This window comes from Macaca mulatta, chromosome 12, assembly GCF_049350105.2.
Source record: "Macaca mulatta isolate MMU2019108-1 chromosome 12, T2T-MMU8v2.0, whole genome shotgun sequence".
In the NCBI taxonomy this organism is placed as follows: domain Eukaryota; kingdom Metazoa; phylum Chordata; class Mammalia; order Primates; family Cercopithecidae; genus Macaca; species Macaca mulatta.
Genome location: NC_133417.1, coordinates 104354332 through 104373459, shown reverse-complemented (window position 1 = coordinate 104373459; position 19128 = coordinate 104354332). Strand labels below are relative to the sequence as shown.

Below are 19128 nucleotides of genomic sequence, written 5' to 3'. Positions count from 1 at the left end.
TCATATTCTAGTAAGAAGGTAAATTTTTCTAAGTATAAGCCTTTTATGATATTCTCCAGTATCTCATGTATATGTGCTGCAGAACAAACCCTATTATCATACATTCCTGGTTAATACTGTTTTATTTTGTAAATGACCACAAAGGTTTTTTTGTTTTGTTTTGTTTTGTTTTTAATAGGTGATGACAGTAGGGGATTGGTGCGTGCTTTTTGTAAGAAGTTATTACTGTTGTGTCAGTTAACAATTGCTTCCTTCAGTCACTGAACCAAACTGTTTAGGAACTATTTCAGTAATTGACAGTTACAAAACTTAAGTCCCTACATGTTATAGGTCCCTGTGCTTTCATGTTGTATTTCATATCTAACTGAACAGTTAATACTATTTTTAAAAGTTAATAGGATCTTAAGTTTTTTCAGTTGACCATAGACTTGAGAAAGATATATAGTTTCTAAGTAATGGAGACTTGATAGCTTATGGAGCAATTGGATTCATTTAAAGATCTTATCTGTGATTCCCAGATGTGTGACACTCAGATGTTGACATTAGGAACTGCACATGGATTTTCAGCATCGAAACTTATGTACACACAGGTATTAGTGGTGAAGTAGCTTATGGCACCATGGACTATATGGCCTTATGTGTGCATATGCTTAAATCATTAGAAATAAAAATCTACCTACTTCCTTGGGCAAAGATTATATGCCAGCATGTAAGAGGTAAAAGCTCTAAATGAGGGCTATTCCTTGCTGGTATGGACTCTCATGAATTAGTCCTATAAAATGCCATTATGCTTGCTTAGGAAGGTTTTACAACTCCTTTAACTACATTGAGGGCAGGAGGGATGTCAGACTTGTTCTTACTTGTATCCGTGGAGCCACTGGTGGTGATACCTGGCACGTAGTAGGTGTTCAGGGAATAAATCCTGGATATATGAATGACTACAAAGATAATTTGGGGCCAGGTGTGGTGGCTTATGCCTGTAATCCCAGCACTTTGGGAGGCCAAGGCAGGTGGATCACCTGAGGTTAGGAGTTCGAGACCAGCCTGGCCAACATGGAGAAACCTCATCTCTATTAAAGGTACAAAAATTAGCCAGGCGTGGTGGCGGGCACCTGTAATCCCAGCTACTCAGGAGGCTGAGGCAGGAGAATCGCTTGAACCCGAGAGGTGGAGGTTGCAGTGAGCCGAGATCTCGCCATTGCACACCAGCCTGGGCAACAAAAGCGAGAGAGAGAGAGAAAAAAAACATAATTTGGAGGATATCTAATTTATATTATTCACTATATGTCCTATATATATTTGGGAATGAACTTGGTAGAAATAAATAAATAAGCATTTCATGTACCAGTAATGGTCACAATTAAAAAATATATCTTGCAAGGCATTGTGTAGCTATCCTAAATCTTCTTCTTTGTTTAAAAAATCAGTCTGCTCCACCCATATCGTATATTTTTAAATAAATCTACACCATGGAGAGTGTATTTGCAATGGACAGTAATACTGCTTTCTTGTTCTCAGGAGTGAACACTGAGTTGTCTTGTGTATGGTATGGTTTAACTTGTTAGACTGTTGTGCAGTCTTAATAATAATTACCATGATCTTTAATGATAACAATTCTTAATGAGTATTATTATTGTTAATAAGGATTATATTTAATAATTACACCTAATACTTATTATCTTTAATAATAATAATTAGCACATGGGAACCAGTTGCACCATTGTATTATCTTGAGAACAAATACCTCAATCTGTAACCCAGTAGTTTGCAGAGTATCTGCTCCCACCCTTGGCTTTCCAGATCAGAGTGAGTCAGGAGGCTTCTAGGGTTGAAGCCACAGGGAGGGGGTTCTGGAAAACTCCTGTGCATTCTATGTGTCAGGCCATACTCCCATCTAGTCATTTCACACAGAGGTCTTCTTTTTGTTGTGAAGTACCTTCACCATGACCATGTAACTTTCTACCTCCCCCGTCTGCCTGCTCACCCATTCTTCATAAGTTTTAATTTTTCTTGCATAAAAAGAAGACCTGTAACATACTAATTTGTGTGAATTACATTAGGCAGGGTCTATGTTTATTACTCGTACGTTGGTAAAACTTTGATCTTGTTCTGCCTTGGTTATGTTTAGATTTAAGTGCCTGTATGACTTTTTAAAAATAAAAAACTGTTTAAAAAATCTTTGGTGAATTAAACATTTTTTAGCTTTTCACACTTTGATACAAAGCAGAGAAATATTTCAGTGACAACAGATTTCAACAGATTTTCAACTAGACTAATTTGCTTTATTCTTTAGGGTAGTTTACTTATTTTCTCTGAAAACACAAGAAGAGATACTCCCTTTCCAGTAACTGATGTTAATGTATAAAATAATTTTACATAGGCAAACTTTTGTATTTGGATGTATATTTTGACATAAATGTAAATTAAGACGTTTATGGTCATGTTATTTTCAGGCTAGTTGATAACCTATTTACTAGGATTTAAAAAAACAACAACATGTAAGAGGGACTTATTTTAAATTTCTATTGACTTTCTTGTATTCACATAACAGCTTAGGCCTTAGAATCAAACATACCTCCTTAGTAGGAAGGAGCTGGAAGCTTTGAAATATATATTTAGACAAGAAAATATATTACTTGTACATGTAATATATTTCTAGACAAGAGCAGATCTGATCTGAAAATACTAGTGCTAAAAGTTAATGATAAAACTATAGACATTAAGTGTCTGTACGATCACCTTCATCTTACCTATGTACCAGGACACCTCTGATTGGTGAAAATGACAGGAATCTAAGGGCTTCTGCCACTGCCCCGGGCAATTCTGTAATAATAGAGGGGGAAAACCCACAGCTTTCCATTAGGCCTATATGACTGAGAGGCTTGTTTAATCTAAACCACTGTCGATCACAGATGAGTGACTTTTATAACTGTCGCTTCCCTTCTCATCGCAGTGACTGAGATTTGCTTTTTAATGTTTGTGTTTTGCTCTTGAATTTTGTCCCTTCAGGTTTGATGATTCCTGTCTTTTGTGTCGTGGAGCAGTTGGACGGCTCTCTTGAGTATGACAACAGAGAAGAACACGCTGAGTTTGTCCTGGTGCGGAAAGATGTGCTTTTTAGCCAGCTGGTGGAGACTGCGCTCCTGGCCCTGGGGTATTCTCACAGTTCTGCGGCTCAGGCCCAAGGTATTAATGCCTCTCCCCTCTCCTCCCAGGTCTCTTGTGTGTCATAATTTGAGGAGGAATATGTTTTCTGAAATAGTTCTCCAAACAAAGGTTGAAGGATAATTGTTAGACTTAGCATTTCCTAGTGAGCAGTAGAATATTTCTTGTAGAAGGACTTGTTTCTTGTTTTCTTGTTGTTTTGGGAAGCATTTGACCAGCACTTCTGGAGCCACAAAATCAACTTGCATTTCAAACTTATCATAGATTTTTGCATTCATAACACTGTTATTTTCTCTAATTAGGGCCAGTGCTGAGATATTTAACTCCTGAGTTATCCAAACTTACAATACATGACTTATAAAGCATTCAGTTTTCCAAAATTTATTTATTGCTTTGGGCCTGTGGCTTCTGCACTTTGTGATAAGCTTTTAATTAAACAACAACAAAAAAAAATGGATGCCTCTTATCCTTTTGTATCTTTGAAAACTTTTGTAATTTTGATGCGGTCCATTCAGTTAAAAAATATTGCAGTGTCTTTATGATCAATTCCTTTCACTTATTTAATTAAATATTAAAATTGCATCATTATTTCAGTGTGTATTGTACAATACTGGGGAGCCCATTGTGAGCTTCTGTTGTTTCATTTTGAAGTATAGCCCATTGTTCTTTCATGCCAAAGAATTGACAAAACAAATAACAAAAATTCCCCCCAAACCTTGAGTAATGGAAAAAAAAAATTGATCTGATGGAATTTATTGTTCTTGTTTTTCAGCTGAAATGATTGAATTGTATTGTTTATGATTATGGTTATAACCAAAGGAGAGAAATCCGTAACTTCCAGATCTTAGTTTATATATTAGTGTCCTGGATTACTATCTTTAGTTAACATTTGTGAATATGCCAAGGATGTTTTTTATTTTTTAAAATGAGTTTCTCTTCATATCATTCCTAAGAACTATCAGTCAGAGCCTCATTTGTAACAATAAGGATACTATGAGAGATTAAATATTGATATAAAGTTACAGATGTGATGACCAACGGATTTAAATTCCCAAGCTCTTGAATTTGATTCTGTAAGTAGATGATTGCTTTTTAGGAAATATTTTAAGCATTTAAGTTATACTTTAGTTCAATCAAGAAAGCAACCTGATTGAAATTAGGAATGTTTTCCCAGGGCAGGTAGTACCCTACTAGTTATTGTGAATCCCAGCACAGTCTGAATCCGAGCGCTGGCCAGGCTGGGCGCAGTGATAATAGCTGAATCGTAGAGTCCAGTGCTTTCAAAGCAGCCTGATAAAGGATGATTCATTTCCTTTTTTCCGACAACTTTCCTTCTTGTGTGAGGGATTCACGATTTGATCCTGAGCAAATTGCATACTGGGCACCATTGCTTTTATGTCATGCTATGTACCTAAATGAAATAAAAGAATCTCCCTTCCCTTCCCCCCACAAACTTTTCATGCCACTTTAGGGATATTTTTCTCTGAATGTAAAGGTCATTGTATCCCACTGCTTGCACCCTGGTGTGCCAGCTTCCTGTTTGACAGGGCCATCCATCTCAGTTAGCACAGCCGTTCAGCGCGTCGAGAGCTCACATGTGGAACACAGAGCACTAAGTGGCCAAGATTTGATTCTTGGCACATGCTGAGGGAAGGGGCTCTCAGGAAATTTGCACTAGGGAGCCACACTATTCCTTTCAGGGATTTGGACTAAGAATTCTACTCACCAAGGTGAGATATATGAGCAGATAAATGTCATCTACCGTGGAGGATTATTAAACAGGGGACAAGTCAAAAGTGATTATTTGCCTTCTCAAAGTTTTTGAATATTAAGGCTAAAATGCTAAATATTATACTATTTATAAGTTGAATCAATATTCCTATGGTACTCTAGAGTACAGATACACTTTATAGGTAAGCAAAGATTTTATCACTCGGTCTTATACTGTAATCTCACAAAGGAAAAAAATCAGTTTATTTTAAATTAGGCTGCCGATCTGTGTTTTGGGGAAGTGGAAAAAACTTAGAATTGTTTACTTTGAAATAAATGTATTAGATCATTGTCTTCATTCAGATCATTAAAAGTATGCGGTTTGCTGCATGTTTATTATAGACCAAATAGTATGCATGGTAAGACAGGTAATTCATATGCTGGATAAACAGCAGCATGTAAGAAAGATAGAAAAGGAAGTAGAACAAAATATGACTTTTGATGACTGAAGGCATGAGGTTTTATGGGGCTAGTTTTTTGTTCATTTTTGTTTGGCTTTGTTGTTCGTTTCATGTTTATGTAATTCCTCTAAGATGAGGACTTGCGGGACTTCCTGGCAAATCCATTTAAAGCAAAGAAACGGCAGTGTTCTTGAATCTCTTTTTCATATGCTGGAAAGGTTGGGCAGAACTAAACTGCTAAGATAGTGGGTTGTTTTAGCCATTTTAAAAATCAAGACTCTTGAAATACAATTTTTCATTTTGATGTGACCAGAAAAGAGTTTCGGTAATTGAATTGGAAGAATATTTCAGATTGCCTGTAAAGGAGGAAATACATTAGCAATGTCATTATTTGGAATGGTCCTCAAGTCCCAATGACAGGGCAGCAGGTCCATGATCTTGTAAACATAGGATAGTCATTTTCTTTTTCTCAGAGGGTATTCCCTCCAGGTGAGTTGAATTTTTAGTAAGATAATATTTGCTTCTAAAGAATGATAGAAATTCTACTAAAATGGGGTTTAGGGATTTCTTTCCCTGTGTTAAAATAGCCTTTATTTGAAGGCTAGATATCAGGACCTAAGAGAGAATAATGTAGAATGATACTGTTATAAACCATGGTAACTGTGTTTCTAGCTGACCCATAACCTCCATTTCCCAGTGCACATACTGTTAACTCTGATTCTCAAGGATATGAAATGCAGGATTCATCAGACTTGCTGTTTTGCATATGTAGAAAGCCGAAAACTGGCAGGCCCTTTGCTTGTACCAGAATAGTTGGACTAAGGTCTAATGAATGGCAAGCGCACTTTATACTATATGTATGATGGGCCGTGAGTACATGTCTCTGCATTAAAAGTCTTTTGGAAGAGGCATGTTAATCCAGGGTACTGCTGCTACTCTGGGAACTGCCCCATTCTCCCAACTTAAAACTCACCACTTCCTTTACTATTCTTTCTTCTTTCCTTTTCATCCTTTCAGTTCTTCCCCATAAGGTTTTGGCAGTAGTCATGGAGCTCCCTACACTGTCCAGAGAGTTCTGGAGCCCACTGGTTGAGTAGCTATTCATTCATGTTGGCAGTGTGAATGGTGGGCTTTGGGAGGCAGCCGTGATGGCAAGGTGATGCCTCACTGTGCTTGTTTGATTTAATTTGTAAGTGGGCATTTTATCTCTCCCCTACTTTCTGTTAATTTTAAAATACGTTTTAAAATTAACTGTTGATTAATTAAATTAAATTAATTTATTTATTTTGAGGGAGTCTCACTCTGTCACCCAGACTGGAGTGCAGGGGCGCAGTCTTGGCTCACTGCAACCTCTGTCTGCTGGTTTCAAGCGATTCTCCTGCCTTAGGCTCCCAAATAGCTGGGATTACAGGCGCCTGCCAACATGCCTGGCTAATTTTTGTATTTTTAGTAAAGATGGGGTTTCACCATGTTGGCCAGGCTGGTCTTGAACTCCTGACCTCAGATGATCCGCCCACCTCGGCCTCCCAAAGTATTGGGATTATAGGCATGAGCCACTGTGCCCAGCCGACAATTTTATTTTAAAACAAATGTGCTTAACAAATAAAGAAGCAAAAATCCTTTCTGAATGGATTTTTTTTAAGGTCAAAATTATATGTTTAAGAAGGGTATATTAATTGTCACTGTTTCTTATTTATATTGGAGTAATTACATTCATGCAGTCATTTTAAATGATGTTTCTAAAACATAGAAAAAGTGTCTTTAATAAATGTTATGTGAATCAAGCAGGGTGCCAAGTACATTCTCAATGATATAAAATTCCACATATATGCATGGAAGAAAGACAAAGGCAATGTATTAAAATAATCAACAGAGTAGGTGATGGGATTATGTGGGATTTTCTTCTTTTTCTAATAAAAAAAGTAAATATCAAATTTTACTTCTTTCATGAATTAATTGAATAAATGGGAAGATAATTATGTCTATCTTATTCCCCAATTTTGATAAGCTGTTCACTTTATCCCTAATTTATCCATAAATGTGAAAATTTATACATGATACAGATGCATTTCTATTTTTTCAGTGGAAGTTTAAAAAAAGAATCAATAAATCATTAATGAGCCCCTGTGATGTATAAACCAAGGGATTTCTTCGAGTTGGTTTTTTACTTTTTGAGACAGGGTCTTGATGTATATCCCAGGCTGCAGTGCAGTGGCACAATCATGGTTCACTGCAGCCTTAAACTTTTGGGCTCAAGCAATCTTCCTGCCTCAGCCTCCTGAGTAGCTGGGTGGCCCTGCCACCATGCCCAGCCTAATTTTTACTTTATTTTTTGTAGAGAGAAAGTATCCTTATGTTGCCTTAGGTGATTCTCCTGCTTCAGCCTCCCAAAGCGTTGGGATTAAAGGTGTGAGCCACGATGCCCAGGCAATTCTTAGAGCTTTAATATAATGCAAGGTAACAATAGAGCAGTTACTATATGTTGGGCACTGTTCTAAGAGATTTAAATGTACTGACTCATTTCATTCTTATAACAGACTTTTGAAGTAAGTTATACATTTCCCATTTCACAGAAGAGGAAACTGAGGCAAAGAAGAGTAGGGGAGTCACTTTCCCAGAGGCACAGGCTGGTGGGTGGAAGAACTGAAATCTGAAGTCCATTGATCTATCTCTAAATTCAAGGTCCTTAACCACACAGCTGTCCTGTGAAAAGTCTGATTGCCAGCACTTGCTCTTTACTTTTGGACATAAGCCCTAAAAGGTAGGACTTTTTGCATTAGGTGATTACTAAATACATGCTGATTATATATATTTGATAATGATGTTTATATATTTCATTTCCATGATGAAATATATAGATACTTTTTCAAAGTAATAGAGACAGACTTCATTAAAATTTAAAAGCAAACAAAAAGCCAAACCTCATAGAATTGTCATGTACTGAAGCCAACTTCTAAAACTAAATACTTGTAGAGGGCCTATAGTAGGTTGAGCATTTCAAATACATAATTCTTGCTTATGTGACCAAAATGAGTCCTGATACAAAAATAGAACATATTCCTAATCTAGAAGTTTCTTATCAAACTTACAAATGTTTTGTCAGTGTTGATCTGAACCTCATCTACTTGAAGGCATTGTATGTAGAAAGCAGAATTTCCATCTATGAACTGGAAACAATGATAAGAATAAAAAAGATTTAAAACCAAAATACCAAGGATATTTTTATAAAAAATGAATGCCTTTATTATCGCTTTATTATTCATTTATTTATTATATATATTTTTCAATGTACTATCTCTTTACAGTGTACTATTGGAAGATCTTTACATAGAAGCTAATTTCAAGGCAAATTTTATTGTTAGAAATAAATATTCTTTCAGTTTAAATTGTTCAGTGTTTGAAATGCTCTGCTCTTAAATTCTCTAAAATCATTTTTTATGGAAACATGCAACGTATACAAATTCGAGAGACTTGGTATTAAATATTCATGAACTCCTCATCTAGGATCAACAATTAGAAATTCATGGCCAATCATGTCTTGTCTCTGTCCCTACCCGCTTCTCACCCGCTCCCCCACTGGATTATTTCAAAGTATATGCTAGATATTATATTTTATCTATAAATATTTTAATAAATATCTCTGAAAGATAAAGACTATCATAGAAAACATAAACCACAATACTATCATAACTCCTAAAAAAAGGTAATTCTTTAATTTCACATTCAGTAAAGATTCAAATTTTCTTAATCATTTTGTAATTTTTTTTAGTGTTGCTTTATTCAAATTAGAAGCCACAGAAATCTATAAATTACACTTGGTTGATGTGTCCCTTAATTTTTTTTTGAATCTATAGGTTATCTGTTCTTTTACACTTAAAAACATTCTTTTCTGAAACTTAGATTTGCTGCTTTAATTCAGAATTTTTGTTTGCTAAACTTAATGAAAGTCCTAGTCCTATAAATTCCTTCAAATACTATGATTTTAAATAAGCAATTAGTGGCTGTGCACGATGACTCATTCCTGTAATCCCAGCACTTTTGGGAGGTTGAGGTGGACAGATCCCTTGGGGTCAGGGGTTTGACCTGGTCAACATGGTGAAACCCCATCTCTACTAAAACTACAAAAATTAGCTAGGCATGGTGGCAGGTACCTGTAACCAATTCCAGCTACTCAGGAGGCTGACGCAGGAGAATCACTTGAAACCGGGAGGTGGAGGTTGCAGTGAGCCAAGATTGAGATAGTGCCACTGCACTCCATCCTGGGCGACAGAGACTCTGTCTCTAAATAAGTAAATAGGTAGGTAGATAGACAGACAGACAGATAATTAGTAAGCACAGTCATAATCTTGGAAAAGAATTCAGAAATTAACTTTGTTTCCTTTTTTCTTTTTCTTTTTCTTTTCTTTTTTCTTTCTTTTTTTTTCTTTTTCTTTTCTTTTTTTTTTTTTTTTTTTTTTTTTGAGAGAGAATGGTTAAAAGATATATGTTGTCTGGAGCCAAAAGGTTTTTCATGCTCTGAAAGTTTGACATTTTCCCTAGTGAAAATATTTAAAATGGTCCAGGCGTGGTGGGCTCACGCCTGTAATCCCAGCACTTTGGGAGGCCAAGGTTCCACCTGAGCACCTGAGGTCAGGAGTTCGAGACCAGCCTGGCCAACATGACCAGATGGCCAAACCCTGTCTCTACTAAGAATACAAAAATTAGCCAGGCATGGTGGCGCACACCTTTAATCCCAGCTACCCTGGAGGCTGAGGCAGGAGAATCACTTGAACCCAGGAGGAGGTGGTTACAGTGAACTGAGATCATGCCACTGCACTACAGTCTGGGCAACAGGGCAAGACTGCATCTCAAAAAAAAAAAAAAAAAAAATTGTCTCGCTTTCTCTGTTTCTTCCTTTCACTCTCTCTCTTTTCCCTACTTTTTCTTCTTTCAACATTAAATGTTTGGGAGACTTTCAGCAGTTTTTTTCTTTATAAGGGCAATGTTGAGAAAAGATACATATTTAGAAATTTTAGGCCTTGGAGCTAACGTTTAACAGAAAAGCTGCTTTTTAAAAAATTCTGTGGCTCCCTAAAGAGAGCTGAAAATACTACCCCAAATTGCTGTTAACTGTGTCTCAGCCCTCATTAGAGCTGGATAGGCCGCAATGTAAAACACTATTTGGAGGACACAATTCTTCAACAGACCCTATGCTCTCTCCTCCTCTGCTATATAAAATTAAATATTCATACATATGTATGTGTGTACATATACATGTTCATATGCACAGAGTGAAACTTGAAATACTTGTTAAATGCCAGCGGTAAAATAATGCTCACCTTATTTCCTCATCCCAATACATAGTTAAGATTGAATATCTAATATAATATTTATAGTTCCATATTCCTTATATTTGTTTATGTTGGCATAAATATGTAACATATATAGATATATAATAATGGCTCACATGAAGGTCAACTGATGGAAATATTGTTTATATGTAAATTTGTAGAGGGTGAAGACTCTATCTAACTTGATTTTTGGGATGCCTAACAGTTGACTAGGTAGTGCTTGATAAGCTGTTGAGGGCAAGAAATGAATGCATGATCTCACTTTACCTCTGACCTTGCAATTTCTACTTGAATGCCCACTAAAAAAAATCCTATCAGTGGAAATAATTCATTTAAAAGTGTAGCTCGGGCCGGGCGCGGTGGCTCAAGCCTGTAATCCCAGCACTTTGGGAGGCCGAGACGGGTGGATCACGAGGTCAGGAGATCGAGACTATCCTGGCTAACACGGTGAAACCCCGTCTCTACTAAAAAATACAAAAAACTAGCCGGGCGAGGTGGCGGGCGCCTGTAGTCCCAGCTACTCGGGAGGCTGAGGCAGGAGAATGGCGTGAACCCGGGAGGCGGAGCTTGCAGTGAGCTGAGATCCGGCCACTGCACTCCAGCCTGGGCGACAGAGCGAGACTCTGTCTCAAAAAAAAAAAAAAAAAAAAAAAAAAAAAAAAAGTGTAGCTCATTCTTTCCTCCACAGTGTGGGAAGTATTTAGCCGTGTTTTCAGTTATCTGTTTTGTTCGGGATGATAGGCCATGGTAGCAATTAACTTTGATATATTTTTTAAACTGCCCAAAGTCCTTCTTCTCCAGAGTGTAGGCATTAATGCCTATGACCTGGAGGGGACTGGTCGTCTGAGACATTCATGTAAAATGATCCAGGTTAAACCGACTAACCCATAGATATATGCAACCTTTATTTAATAATTAAGGTATGTCTCATTAAAATATATAGCTTCTAGGAGTTTCAAGTGTGAAACCTACAAGCCTAAAATTGGTGGTACTGTGATATGATATATATCATGTTTAATTTTTTATTCTGCTCCCCTTTAAAGCATAACTATCTTTTATGAATTTATAGATTTTAAATGCAAAATAGAGTTGTTTGCTGAATACCTAGGTTTGTTTGTGTTTTAAGAAGATGAAGAAGATGTAGTACAGATTTCATTCAAGGAACTCATTTGGTAAAAAAAACACATTCATTAAAGCACTTAAATTTTTCAATAGTGCTGTTACTTTTTTGGTACATTCTTTACATTTAAACTTCTCCATTGATATAACTCCTAGTTTTGATGCTATACCATTATTTTCCAACTCTAAGTAAAGTCTATTTTGGCATTCATAATGGACAGTAAAAAGTCTTGGCCACAGAGCATTTTGTAATATTAAAATGCTTTTTAAGAAATTCCCTGCTTCCCGTTTTGTCTTTTTTTCCTTTGGAAAAGATTTCTCATCATCTGAATCTTGTAATTTCAGTTAATTATTTGCAAAATTGTGAAATTTCAGAATTGTAGGTCTTTCACTTCATATGTTAGTGTATATTTTACGTTTTAATACTTTGTTCAAATTTTCTTAGATACAATGTTACTGTATTTTTACATTCCTATGGGATCCCAGTTCCATAACTATTCATTTATCTCTGTGGTATCAGTAAGTATTCAATTTATTTATTACTTAGTTCAAATAGCTTGGCACATAAGTGGGACCCAGAGCTGTTAGGGACTTCCTCTGCAGTATGACAGAAGAAGAGCTCAGTGGTGGTTTTGAGAGGCAGGGGTGAAAAGTGAGCATTCTGCTGGCTGTTTGGTCACAGTTGGGCACCTTGGTTTGGTTTCCTAGGTGCCAATAGATTTTGCGATGACTGTGATGAGCAATTAAAACCCAGCACTTTGAAATGCAGGTTTCTTTTGATGGCAGCTTGGAGAGCTCTAAAGGGTCTTAAGTCAAGGCTCTAGAGCACGTGCCACTTGCTTGCTCAAAAGCAGTAATTGGCAAAATTATTTTTGTGTCAATGAGAGAAAACACAAAGGTTCTTCCTCTATCCATCTGCCTCTTTTTGGTTTGAAGAAATATCACTCAGGACAGAATAGCAAATCTGTGCTGCTATTTTACAAGCTCGTTACTCAGGTTGGAAAAGATCGCTGTAGGCTGTATGCAAATCAGACAGTGCTGAGGTCCCCCTTAGCTTCCAGGTTGAGCTCAGCATCTTCCAGGAGAGATGCTTCTGAGGTACTCTTTCTGTCAGTTTTATAAATCAGAGAATAGGATGCTGAAAATCTCCTAGAACATTTAAAACCTCTGCCCTCAATGATTTGGCTGCTCAGGTCTAATAATCTCCCTGGTAAAAGCCTACCATCATGGGAGCTGAGCTAAGAGGGCAGCATGTTCTTTATTGAAAGCTCTCACCAGCCTTACCAACTTCAAATGGTGGTTCTTCTTGAGAATCTGTGCCGCAGAGCCATGGTAATAAATAACAATTCTAAATGTCTGGTTTTCTTACTATGAATACAGTGATTCCTTAAGGGGGTGAAGAGACTTCTTTAAAGGGGGCCTATGGTAGATAATCTGCAATGAAAGATATATCAGAATTGCATGAAGAAATCTTTCCATTCATAGATTTTTCCATGCAATTCTGATATATCTTTCTTTAAAGATCTTAAAATTAAGATCTTTTGCATTATGGAAAGATAGGTGGTTGAGTTTTACTACTCTCACTTTGCAGAAAGGAAAACTGTTAAGAAACTTTAAAAGAGCACACCTGGAGGCTCTGGTTCTCTAGCATCATATCATTTTATTCACTCATTTAACAAATATTTTTCGAGTATCTATTATGTGTTAGATGTTCTAGGTGTTGAGACACAGGAAAGAGCCAAATACATAATGTCTCTGCCCTCATGATACTTACATTCTTGTATGTAAGGGAGATAGAATATAAGCAATTCAATATGTAATAAAATGCTTATTTTGATCCTGTTCTCTCCATTTTGTCTAGAAATAGGGTTTTGGAAAACTTAGGCTTCTGGAAAGAAGCTACTTAACCAGAACAAAATGACAGGTTTTGAATATGTTTTGAGAATTAAAACTAAAATGATATGACACTAAAAGGGTTAAGGTTCAGCTCTCTGAATTATCTGAAAAAATTACTTACATGGACTAACTCATGTTTGGAATAGGATAAATGTAACATTGTTAGAATTAGCTTATATTAAGTCATGGTTTTGCTTTTGTGAGGGAAACTGAAGCTTTTACATAACAGACCTATTATGGATATAATAAAATTTGTTAATATATTTATTGAGTGCTTCTTAGGTACCAGGCACTGTCCTAGGGCATAACATTTACTAACTCATTCAAGCTTATAGTAACCCCGTGAAGTACGTAATATTATTGTCCGTATTTTACCAATGAAGAGGCTGAGGCTCAGAGAGGTAAATAGCTTAACCAACACCACAAACTGGCTTCAGAAAATGTGTACTTAACCAGTATCCTGTTTAGTGGCGTTGTATTTCTAATCTGTCAGTTGAGTCCAGAATCCAAGCGAATAGTAATTATACCTTACAGGCATAAACCAAAGATTGACATTTTCAAATTGATAACTTAATGAAGATATGTATTTTAAAATTGAGTGGGGAGCTTGTTTTGAACCTAAATAACAAAATTGAACTTGCTATCATGGATGGCATTTTATGAGAACCTGTTTTATTAGACTCTATTTTTGTATATTTGTATATATAAGCTCCTTATAAACTTAGAAAGTTTAAATTTTTTTTCTATTTATAAAGTGTAATACTTGTTAATTACAAAAAACCAAAAATTTTTAGAAGTAGAAACAAGACAAAATTCTCTCATAAACCAACCATTCTAGAGATAAAAATAGGTAATATTTGGGTTACTTCTCTTTGGTTATAGTTCTATGCATACTTTTACATAGTGGAGGTCAGATGTATGCAATATTTTCACTTCTAGTTCTTACTTAACATTATAATGTATAACTTCCATAGTCTATATTATTAATTTTAATACTACATAACAGTGAAGCTTTGGATTTTCAAATCAAATGAGAAACATTAGTTTTCTCTTGATTATCTATTAATGGAAGGATTTAGTAATAGTCAGTAAATTAGGAAGTGTTAAGTGCAGATACTATACCCAGCACATGCTGGGCAATCAGAGTAATTTATGTCAACATTTATGTGCAGATACAGTTGTTCTTTGAAAATAAATTTATTTTCATTTTTCATTGCAGGTGCAAGGCCAGATTTTTTTTTTAAACTTTTTTGACATTAATGTTCATTTGGCTTGCTTTCTTATCTTTGCCTGTAAAGAATTAAGTGTTTGTTTTTAATGTGGAAGAAGGCTATAAAGACACTGTGTCATTTAAGAAACTTCAGTTAATTGATTTCATATTTTGTTTTTGTAATAGTCTTGTTCTTACCCACATTGTGTTCATGTTCCTCTTTACAAAACATATACACAGTATTGTGTGGGTTAGTTACTGATTGCTTACTAGTTTCACGATGACAGTCCTGTGTTAAGATGTTTTTTTGCCCAGGAATTAGTAACTGATGACAGTTTGTCCATTTGTTAGTCTCTGTTTTTTGCTGTGTGCAGTAGGATGGAGATTTTATGAAAGAATCTTTGGGGAAACTCTGAAGGAAGGTTTTTTCTATGTTTGAATTGCTTGAGAACAGCCCATTATTGGAGGTGGGGAGTTTGTCTGACAAATCATGAAATCTCCCATGTTTGCTGGAGCAATGGGTTGCAATCCTTTTTGGTTGTTTGTTTCTGTGGGACCTCAGGTCCTGCTGGCATGGAAGAGAGATAAGCATCCCTCTGTCTCCCTTCTGCATTGTATAATTCTAACGTGACCCAACTTCTTTTCATAGTCTGTCTTGTAGAGTAGCAAGTATGAGATGGTCCTAGCTGGAACCTATTTGAGCACCTACTCTGAACCTTTTTCTAATAGTGTCATTGGCTCCATTCTGATTGTCTCCCTTCTGAGTGTATGTCTGGAGTCATGCGGCTCATATTGAGGCCTATCCTCAGATATTGGGATCGTTCTCTTCCTATGTGAGTATGTTGGTAGTCCCAAGATAGAAGTATTTGTTTTCAGTAAATATTTACCTGGGTTTTCATAATAGATATAATTGGCTAGCATTTATATAACTCAAATTATCTATTAAAATATATTCATGTAACCACAAGTATCAATTTATATGAAAAATATTAGTTATGAAACCAATGTTTCATAATTAAATAAGTATATAATAAGTGTACGAATCAGATATCTATGTAACATATTACATTATAATTTGCTATGTTCCTTTTTTACTTGTGACTCCCACTAGGTATTAAAGTGCACCCATTTTCACTTTAATGCAATTAAGATCATCAGTTGCTTTTCCATCTTACTTATTAAGGGGGAATTTCCTGTTGTGACTAATGACAAGATTATGAATTTGTCTGAGTCTCTTGGCATATATTAATTTAACCAGGTAAATTAAAAGGAATAGGCCCAACCCTGCTGTAAATCAGGGGATTAAAACATTTGGGGTGGCACATTCTACCAGGAGAATGAGGTGTCACTTAGTACTCAATAAGGGATGCTGGCCACATTGTCTTGGAGTTCCCTAAAATAACCAATTTGTCATCCAAACAAGCACCCACCAGTAGGATGTTTTTTTCTCGTCTCCTATGGGAATGCCTTAAGACATAGTCTTACTAGATTTTTATGTCCATTTAGTTCTAAAAACAACAAAAAAAGAGTGGTATGGGTATTGTTGCTAATGATAATGCTAGGAAACGTAGAGCTTACTATGTGTGAGGCACTGTTCTAAGTGTGTTACACATGTTAAATCATTTAATGTTCGCAAACTTCGTGTGGCATAAGTATAATTATCTTCACTTAACAGCTGAGGAAACTGAGGCACAGATGGGCTAAGTGACATACCCCAGGGTACAGAGCAAGTAAGTGATGGAGCCAGGACCTAAATGTTCAAACCCAGGCATTCTGTTTCTTGAGACGGTGGCTTAGCCACCACACTCCTCTGCCTCTCCAGGGCATGATTAAGACATTGTTGTAATAGTGGGTTATCATTAAGAATATGAATAAAAGTCCCTGTAAGGCCTGACCTAATATAACTAGATTAACTCATTAAAATGCTAAATATTTCTCTCTCTTTTCTTTCTTTATTTATTTTTTCTTCAGGGGGTGGATTGGGAGGAAGGGAGAGAGGAAGAGAACTTCAAAGACATTACAAATGCGTTCTACTTAATCTGAAATACTTTGATGCTTCTGGAAAAGTGAGATGATTTAATTTCGTATATAATTGCATGAGGAATTATAAATTATGTTTTCTGAAATACCTATGACATGAAACCACAAAATGAACAGATAAAACTGATTTGTTCTCTGACAAATCAAGATATATGGCAGTGTTTTCATTACAAGTGCCGTTTGTGCGGAGGGAGCAGCTGAGTATGCTACAAGATGACAGGAACCGTTCCCAGGCGGCACTGCTTTCACATGGACATCCCGAGGTAATTTATAACCCATGCTAAAATTTTTAAAAAACATGCTGTCAAGCAAAGCCAAGGTTGAACTTCTAAAGTCATGGAATGCAGATACATCTTTCTAATTGACCATCTTTAGCATAAACTTACTCCTTAGAAATAAGTTGTTTTATTCTGTGGGGAGAATGGACTATTTTCAAGGCACTAGGAGTGCCATTTAGAAAATTTTCTCTCTTAGTGCATTTAATAGTTTCCTGGAAGATATGTGTTGACTTCTGCTGGAGGGTAATATATTCATAGTAAAACTGACTAAGGATTCTTTTTACTTCCCACTGGCCTAAAAACAGTGTGTTCTAGGCCTCTGTGGTGGTGGAAGGTGAAGACTCAAAATATGGATGTTGTGAGTTGAAGCACTTCTCAAAGGACCTGTGTCCCTAAGCTGCCACAGTCATTTGTTTGTCTTGAATTTTAAAAGGGCTTTGAAATGTGTGGAACCAAAATAGTTCTGTTTGTAGTACTGGTGATTCTGGGAAAATGAGAGCAAGGTCGTCTGTGTGAGGGAGAGCTGATGTGGGTCGATTACCAGTGGCACTGTATCGTGTTGGTTTTGCTCTGCAGTGATGGGTTTCTCACTGAGCTGCCCAGAATCACTCACTGGATGCCTTGCGGGATCGATGACATTTGATTTGTAATGAGTGGGCAGGAACGGGAGTGGAGACCAGATCTTTGGGTCAAAGAGGGAAAGCAGGAACTCCATACAGCAGATCATAGTCTGTTTTGCATCTGATTCCAGCCTGGTGAATTCCCACACAGAGGGGTCATTATTCTATATAACTAAGACTTGTATTAGATGCTTTATGTAATGCTTTCTTTTTGGGTACATTTTCTAGTATGTGTAACAAAACATTGGCTAAAAGTGTTTATTTAATAAGAGTTAGAATTTACTAAATCAAATCAAACAAATTGAATTGTACAAAAATGTTTGGATGTAGAAACAAACCAGGTTAAGATTTGAAAATAAATGCACACTTTACATTAGTTTTTAAAATAAAATTAATAAACTAATAAAATGTGAAAAACATTTTACATTAGTTTTTAATATAATTTAATTTTAAATATAGTGAAGCGTAGATGGTGAAGAACAAATTGATTGACTAGTTTCTTTCCCCTAAGAAGTGGATAAGCAATTGATCACGGTGGCTTCGCTCACTTAGCAGATCATTGGCCCTCTAGTTCTGTGTCTTTTACAATCTGGCTCTGATTGAGGGCATTGTTGTATAGTGCATTGGTTAGGTGTTGTGGACTCTGACTGCTGGGCTTTTCATCTTGGTGCTCCCCACTTCGCAGGTCTGTGATTCTCTGCCTCAGTTTCCTCTTCTATAAAATCAGGGTAGTAATTATAATTCCTCCCTTGTAGGGTTGTTAGGAAGATTAAATGAAACAGTCCAAATAAAGTGCTTTACATTGCCCTTGACACAGGGTAAGGGCTGAATCATGTTAGTTGCTGCTATGATTCCTGTTGTTGTTATTATTACTTTGCAATGCAGAAGCCAGATACAGTGTGTTAATTTCTTTTGTTTTCTGTAGCTTCAATTCGTATGAGCCCTCATTCTGAGATACCGGATGTGAAGTACCAATATTAAATTTTCTTAAGGTATAGGAAAACTAGATCTTCTGGTATTCATGTTTTTAAATCGACAATATCCTGTTCCATGACTGTGTCAACTTAGAAGAATGTTATTTTCTTTTTCGTGGATAAATTGTTCTGCACTACATTGCTTCTTTCCCCTTTTCTTCAGAGTACTTAAGATATTTGCACAGGCTGACAATACAATAAAACTTCCACCCCCATCATCTAGTTAAAATTGTGTATTTTAAAAAATGAAATATCCTTAACTAATGACAAATGAAACTTTAAATATTCACTGATAGCTTTGTAATTAGTGAGTTATAGTCTCAGG

General features: G+C 36.2%; 1 protein-coding gene across 3 annotated transcripts in view; it reads left to right on the top strand.

The window, feature by feature from the left end:
* The window catches only part of SATB2 (SATB homeobox 2), a 196777-nt gene that overhangs the window by 29574 nt on the left and 148075 nt on the right, over nt 1–19128 (top strand). For all 3 annotated transcript variants that reach the window (XM_077956636.1, XM_077956635.1, XM_015131888.3), the window contains one exon: nt 3010–3186. In XM_077956636.1, coding sequence (XP_077812762.1) covers nt 3015–3186 — 172 coding nt within the window. In that variant the 5' untranslated portion in view covers nt 3010–3014. The remainder of the gene's footprint in view (nt 1–3009; nt 3187–19128) is intronic.